The sequence below is a fragment of the Oncorhynchus masou genome, chromosome 8 (assembly GCF_036934945.1).
Source record: "Oncorhynchus masou masou isolate Uvic2021 chromosome 8, UVic_Omas_1.1, whole genome shotgun sequence".
Taxonomy (NCBI): Eukaryota; Metazoa; Chordata; class Actinopteri; order Salmoniformes; family Salmonidae; genus Oncorhynchus; species Oncorhynchus masou.
Genome location: NC_088219.1, coordinates 9,955,046 through 9,963,341, shown reverse-complemented (window position 1 = coordinate 9,963,341; position 8,296 = coordinate 9,955,046). Strand labels below are relative to the sequence as shown.

At 41.6% G+C, this 8,296-nt stretch overlaps 1 protein-coding gene across 1 annotated transcript; it reads right to left on the bottom strand.

Moving 5' to 3' along the window:
• Window positions 1–258: 258 nt before the first annotated feature.
• LOC135543736 (olfactory receptor 2AT4-like) lies at window positions 259–1,239 on the bottom strand. Its single transcript, XM_064971096.1, has one exon. It carries the CDS (start codon window positions 1,237–1,239, stop codon window positions 259–261), a length of 981 nt encoding a protein of 326 aa, XP_064827168.1.
• Window positions 1,240–8,296: the final 7,057 nt, after the last annotated feature.

Sequence of the window (8,296 nt, the reverse complement as noted above, 5' to 3'; positions counted from 1 at the left end):
AAAACCAGTCTGCACACCACCAAGGTGAATTGGTTTAGTCTTGACTCTTGGTTGACAGTGTTGGGGGATGGGTAATGTAGTCTTGACTCTAGGTTGACGGTGTTGGGGGATGGGTAATGCAGTCTTGACTCTTGGTTAACGGTCTGCACTAAATTACAGTTAGTGCAGAATGGTGATTTTGGGTTCGCCCAGGAAGCCCTATAAGCTAGAACCGCCACTGCGCATGAAACAACCTATGTAGCAACCTATGCGTGAAGATCAATCGTTAACTACTTGAACTTTAATTCTCCTGAATATGGTGAGCACTTTGTTCTTGATCTCTTTAGTTTTCAGAGAGTAGACGATGGGGTTGAGACAGGGCGGGATGCACGAGGCCAGCGACAGGCTCAGTACGCGCAGGTCAGGGTCTGGTTTGATGCGCGCAAATAACCCAACCATGAAAATAGTCAGAACCGGAAAGAAGAATACTGCCACTAGAATGAGGTGCTCAGTGCAGGTGGCCAGCGCTTTCACACGACTCTCAACGCTTTTCATCCTGAACACAGCGATTAGAATACTCATGTATGACAGAATGATGAAGAACAGTGGGCCGAGGAGGATAACCAGACTCAGAACTGAAGCCACAGCCCATTGCAGGGTGTTGTCGTTACATGCCAGCCGAAACACTGGTGCGTAATCACAGAAATAGCTGTAGACATTAACGGAATCGCAGTAGGACAGCCTGGTCATAATGGCTGTGCTGAATATCTGTATACCAAGACAGAAGCACCAGACGACACCGAGAATACACGACATACTCGTCATGGTGTTGATGGAGCCGTGCCTCAGAGGGAAACATATGGCGATCATACGGTCGTAGGCGAGCACGGCGATGGAGAACGATTCCATACATATGAAGGAATAATACACATACATCTGTACCATACACAGATTAAACGGCACAAAATTGTTCTTAGCAAGAAACGCCTTTAGCATACCGGGAATAATGCACGTATTCAGCACCAGATCAACCACCGCGAGGTTACCAACCGCCATAAACTTGGGATTGTGGAGGCGATGGTCCACCATGATTATATAGATCACAAATGTGTTGAACACGACTGACACCACGTAAATGAAAGCGAGGAAGATGAAGTAGAGGTTGGCAAAGGGCAGGGAGGTGAAGCCGATGATGTAGAACCCGGGGGGATGGATGAGAACGGAGGAGTCGTTCCATTGCAACCTGCTGAGGAATGTCATGGCTGAGCTGGTTCCGCACACCTGCGCTCCAGGTCTATGCATGCACAGACAAACACAAACGCTTGCTCCGTTGATGCGTAAAACCTGAAAGGAGAGAGACAGAGTTAAGCAAAGTGTGGATCATAAGGACTTCATCAGTCAGCTTACAAGTAGCAACAGCCAGTATGATAATGTCTTCTCTTAAAATGGTGATGTGATCACCAAATAAATTGTTGATTAATCTACACTCTATTTCATCTAAGCTTTCCCATGTTTTGCTAAAATTGCACCCTACTTTTTTTTTACCTTTATTTAACTAGGCAAGTCAGTTAAGAAGAAATTCTTATTTTCAATGACTGCCTGGGAACAGTGGGTTAACTGCCTTGTTCAGGGGCAGAACGACAGATCTTTACCATGTCAGCTCAAGGAGTTGATCTCGCAACCTTTCGGTTACTAGTCCATCACTTTAAACACTAGACGACCTGCCGCCCCAACAGCCAACATCCAGATATGGCGTATAGCTTTCATTCTTAATTCAGCAACAACACTTTACAAATACGAATGAATTCTCCTATTCTACTCTAAAGCCTAGGCCTATGTACTGTGGAATAGTCCTATCCTACTCTATAGCCCATAAGTACTTACTGGGCACAGTGATATGGACCATGGGTCGGTCTGTTGGCTGTGTTCTACAACAGCAGGTTCAGGTAGTAGAGTTGATGGTCTGGGTCGGTCTGTTGGCTGTGTTCCACCACAGGTTCAGGTAGTAGAGTTGATGGTCTGGGTCGGTCTGTTGGCTGTGTTCCACCACGACAGGTTCAGGTGGGAGAGTTGATGGTCCGGGTCTCTGTGCTGGCGGTGTTCCACCACAGGTTCAGGTAGTAGAGTTGATGGCCCAGGTCGGTCTATAGGCTGTGTTCCACCACAGGTTCAGGTAGTATAATTTGATGGTCCGGGTCGGTCTATTGGCTGTGTTCCACCACGACAGGTTCGGGTGGGAGAGTTGATGGTCTGGGTCGTTCTGTTGGCTGTGTTCCACCACAGGTTCAGGTAGTAGAGTTGATGGTCCGGGTCGGTCTGTTGGCTGTGTTCCACCACAGGTTCAGGTGGGAGAGTTGATGGTCTGGGTCGGTCTATTGGCTGTGTTCCACCACAGATTTAGGTGGTATGAGAGATTATCCCTCTATCTCTCTGACTCTCTGTCCTTGAATCCTGCAGTAACACGAATAACTGTATCTCTGCTGCTCTGTCCACTATATGTATATAAGCCCCCAACTGTCCCCAAGAGATGTCATTAAAAGGGCTCATCAACTCTCCAAGTATTGGAAGTTATTATCTTATGTGAGAGTTTACTTTAACTGATCCTTGGAGAATTCAACATAATGGAGTTATTAGCTATATGTATGTCTTCAAAAACAACCAACGCATGACAACCCCACTTAATTAAGCTAAATATCAAGGCCTAATTATCAGTTTTTGGTCGTTAGATAGAAAGTGAAGCCCAACATAGAGCATCTTGTGGTAACTGATTTAACTTGTTGTTTTTCTGCTGTTCTCCTGTTGATTAGCTTGGTTGTCTTTCCCAACCATTGCAGGCCAAGTAGCCATAGAAAGGTTAAACAAATCTTATCAAACTATATTTCTATGTGTTTAAAACCAACAGCACAAATAGGCCTACAGAGTGCCGCGGCTCTGCTTGTCAGAAACCAGCTCAGTTTATGAGATTTATACATACAGTGCCCTCGTTATTATGGCTCTATACTTCAAGACTTTGGATTTGAAATCAAACAATGACTATGAGGATAAAGTGCAGACTGTCAGCTTTAATTTAATCAATTTTGGGTGAACCGTTTAGAAATTACAGCACGTTTTGTACACAGCTACTTTAATTAATACACATATAAGTGAATTTGTCCCAATAGTTTTGCTCCCCTAAAATGGGCTATGCACAAAAAGTGATGTAATTTCTGAACGGTTCACCCAATATCGATTCAATTGAAACGGACAGACTGCACTTTATCCTAATAGTCATTGTTTGATTTCAAATCCAAAGTCTTGAAGAATAGAGTGCCAATAATTACAGACGGCACTGTATCTCTACATAAAAACAGAGAAAGATTGCTAAATTGATCGATGGAAAGATGTAACCCTGATTGATTCTTTTCATTTTTTTTCTAAATTACAACAGATTCATGGAAAAAGAGAAAAAGAGAGAGAGACAGAGACCATAATTCATCTGGTCACCATGGTGATAGATGAGGTCAATTTCCTTTCCTAAATTATAACTCGTTGACACACAGCTAGCCTAAAAATCATTACGTAAATTCCATCATGATCTTCATTACTTTATCTATCTTGTAGAACACCTCCTCAGCTATTGACTGATCGTGTCCTTCAGTAGAATGTCAGAACACTGCAAGCCAGTCAGCAGCAACTTGTGTGGTTCTAAGACGTCAGTGAATCGGCTCTGATCATAAACACATTTACAAGTACACAAACACATACTGACTGATAGCTCATGTGTATTTAAAGGGGAAATCTGCAGTTGCACCATCAAGTTTTAGACAAATAAATGAATTATGTGTATACCCAGATAGTCCTGAGGTTAGAGTATTGGTTCGGTTACTGGTTCGAATACCGGGGCTGACAAGGTAAATAAATCTGTTGTTAGTACCCCCAAACAAACCACACTTGTGGTTGTGTAATTTCCATTACACACTTGTGTGTAAGAGGACAACTAAGCACCCCCCCCCCCCGAATATAATAATATATTGAGGAATATGAATTTCAATGCCTCATGACCTTAGTTCAACTGTGCTACGCCATCAGAACCCAAAATATAAACTTATTTTACTACATTGTTTGTAAACAATGTAATTGTAAACAAACACATTACAGAATCTAAACAAAATTTGAATAACTATAATGTCAGAGTGGATACATTTCTCGAGCCCCATCCCTTAGCTGTAATCCAAAAACAGTGGCAGGGTTGCGGTTTTGTTATTAGTTGAACTACAGATTGCCCCTTTAATGAGTGTGTAGATAACTGCCTGTATTAACAAAGCTTCTCAGAGTAGGAGTTCCTGGTGATCTTGGAGATCGTTATCACCCATGGTTGCTTCCTGCCAGGTCAGGAGTTGTTTGACTACACTGTCCTTTTTGTCCTCACTGAGGAGAGAATCAAAGGAAGGTCAGGCCTTACAGCGGTTGAGGCAGATAGAGTTAGTGAGAGATAGATGTATAGAGAGGGGTAGAGAGAGAGAGAGAGAGAGCGAGAGAGAGAGAGAGAGAGAGAGAGAGGGATAGATGTATAGAGAGGAGTAGAGAGAGAGAGAGACAGAGAGAGAGAGAGAGAGAGAGAGAGAGAGAGAGAGAGAGAGAGAGAGAGAGAGAGAGAGAGAGAGAGACAGAGAGACAGAGAGACAGAGAGAGATCTGGTCTTAGCTGAGTCACTCTGCATCACCTCTCTTTCCTGGAGTATTAGAGAGGTAGTGGTCCTGATGGGATTGATATGATAGCAACCTGAAAGACTCGATTGAGTTCCACTATTTGGAGAGGTGGTACGTAATATGACAGTGTTACTAACAGTGCTTATGTAGATGAGGTGAGCCAGGTTCCCAGTGTTCAAAGCACAGTCAGGTCTTATGATCACCCCTGTCGAGCCCATTGACCGAACCATAGCACTGGTTTTAACCCTAGTCTGGTGTTAGGAGGAAACATATTGATTACTTCACTTCAGGTGAAGAAGCAGGTGAAGCTAGGGTACTGTATGAATGCTCATACACACACACACACACACACACACACACACACACACACACACACACACACACACACACACACACACACACACACACACACACACACACACACAGAGAGAGATCAGTTCTTTAGGTTTAGTAGAACGTTCTTTAGGTTTAGTAGAATGTTGTATAAAACACTTTATGGAAAATTTGATCTAATGGAAAATTTGATCTATCTTTTACTTTCAAAGAGAGCCAACAACTACAGGTTAACATCTTCCTAAGTCTGAGGGTGATTTTAACCTTTCAGACTGAGAATTGTATCAACTCGCTACCCAAGGCTTTTACTTACAACATAATGTTAAATGCACTAAAGAGGAACAATGGGTACATATTGAAGATGCGCATTCTCATCCACAGAATCTTTTTACGTGTCTATTTTTCAAAGCATGAATGTAAGAAAATAGTTAACAACACAACATAGTTAATAACTTCATAGTTAATAACAATATGGAAGAAAATTAATGGTATTCTACAAGAATCAATGTCACTCCCTAAAAACTACCTGGTGAAACAATCCTTGGGAAGCTTTCCACAATTCACAGATACATTGGTCCGTACCGGAAACATACCGGAAACATACCGGAAAACATACCGGAGAACATACCGGAAAAATACCGGAAAAATACCGGAAAACATACCGGAGAACATACCGGAAAAATACCGGAAAACATACCGGAAAACATACCAGAAACATACCGGAAACATACCGGAAAACATACCGGAAAAATACCGGAAAAATACCGGAAAACATACCGGAGAACATACCGGAAAAATACCGGAAAACATACCGGAAAACATCCTGGAAAGATACCGGAAACATACCAGAAACATACCGGAAACATACCGGAGAACATACCGGAAACATACCGGAGAACATACCGGGAAAATACCGGAAAACATACCGGAAACATACCGGAGAACATACCGGAAAAATACCGGAAAACATACCGGAAACATACCGGAGAACATACCGGAAAAATACCGGAAAACATACCGGAGAACATACCGGAGAACATACCGGGAAAATACCGGAAAACATACCGGAAACATACCGGAGAACATACCGGGAAAATACCGGAAAACATACCGGAGAACATACCGGAAAAATACCGGAAAACATACCGGAAAACATACCGGAAAGATACCGGAAACATACCAGAAACATACCGGAAAGATACCGGAAACATACCGGAGAACATACCGGAAACATACCGGAGAACATACCGGGAAAATACCGGAAAACATACCGGAAACATACCGGAGAACATACCGGGAAAATACCGGAAAACATACCGGAAACATACCGGAGAACATACCGGAAAAATACCGGAAAACATACCGGAGAAATACCGGAAACATACCGGAGAACATACCGGGAAAATACCGGAAAACATACCGGAAACATACCGGAGAACATACCGGGAAAATACCGGAAAACATACCGGAAACATACCGGAGAACATACCGGAAAAATACCGGAAAACATACCGGAAAACATACCGGAAAACATACCGGAAACATATGTTAAAGGAAGTACATTTATTTCCATGACAGAAAAAAAAGTTACATATCACATTGCAGTGAGTTTATTCAACTGACAAATATAAACAAAGCAATACTTAAAAAGTACTGATGTTGGCACAAGATGGAGGGAGTGTTGGAACATAACTAATTAAATTACAGTTAATATATGCTTAATCCAGCACAAACTAATGTATATAATTTATTGTACAAGAGACAAAATTCACAAATTCTCCAGTACAACAGCAGAGTCATGTATTAAGTGTAAAACTAACAATGAATCAATAATCCATGCTTTCTGGGAATGCTATAAAGTAGGTAAATTGTGGGCGGAGCTAGAAAGTTGTCTGTCAGAAGTATTACATTGTAAACGTACATTTAATCCATTTAATCCATCTGTCTGCATATTTCAAGACATGGCATGTGGAGGTGTGGTGAGAATCCCAACAGGCTGGACGATTCTCATCACTCATCTTGAAAATAAGTACAATAAAAACATGGAAATCAATCCGCCATGATTAACAGAACGGAAAAATCTAGTGATTTACTATTAACATTTTGAAATAGCATGGGTGACAAGAAAACAAATTGATACAATTTAAGGCCAAGTAGCAAACATATGGCAGGCACTAGGGATTTGGGGATGAGCATGCAGGTCTGGGTAGATGAGATGAGATGTAGTCATTTTTTGTGTGTGTCTGTAATTGTTGTTTGGATAAGTTTGTATATGGAGTGAAAAAAAGAAATAGTATAAAAAAAGAAATGTTTGCAAAGAATATCCAATACTTGAATATGTTGCTTTCTAGTCATTTAATGAACCCATATTGTACCAAGTGAGTTGAGAAACAACACATCCTGTCATACAGGAAGGACCCGGGAGACAACCTTCATAGAAAGTGAAACATAATAACACACCTTGTTATCTTCTCTGGGATATGTGGGACGCTAGCGTTGTGGGACACTAGCGTTATATATACCATTTATTTTAAAGATAAACTTCTTGTTAATCCAGCCACAGTTTCTGATTTCAAAAAGGCTTTATGGCGAAAGCACACTTTGCGATTATGTTAGGTCAGCGCCTAGCCACAGAAAACCATACTGCCATTGTCCAACCAAGGAGGGGTGTCACAAAAGACAGAAATAGCGTTAAAATTAATCACTAACCTTTGATGATCTTCACCGGATGGCACTCCCAGGACTCCATTTTAGACAATAAATGTGTGTTTTGTTCGATAAAGTTCATCTTTATGTCCAAATACCTCCTTTTTGTTTGCGCGTTTCGTTCACCTAATCCAAATGCACAAGGCGCGAGCACAAAGTCCAGACGAAAAATCAAAACAGTTCCATTACAGTTCATCGAAACATGTCAAACGATGTATATAATCAAGCTTTAGGGTGTTTTTTTCATAAATCTTAAAATTCCTTAAAATTCCTTTGTCTTTAGTATGGAAATGAAAGTGAACGGAGCTTGAGCTCACGGCTGCGCGCGTGACTAAACTAAAGGCTTTCAGCCAGACTACTGGTTCAAACAGTTCTTATTCGCTCCCTCTTCATAGTAGAAGCCTGAAACAACGTTCTAAAGACTGTTGACATCCAGTGGAAGCCTTAGGAAGTGCAATATAACCCCATAGACACAGCATATTGGATAGGCAACTACAAACCTCAGATTTCCCACTTCCTGGTTGGATTTTTGTCAGGTTTCTGCCTGCCATATGAGTTATGTTATACTCACAGACATTATTTTAACAGTT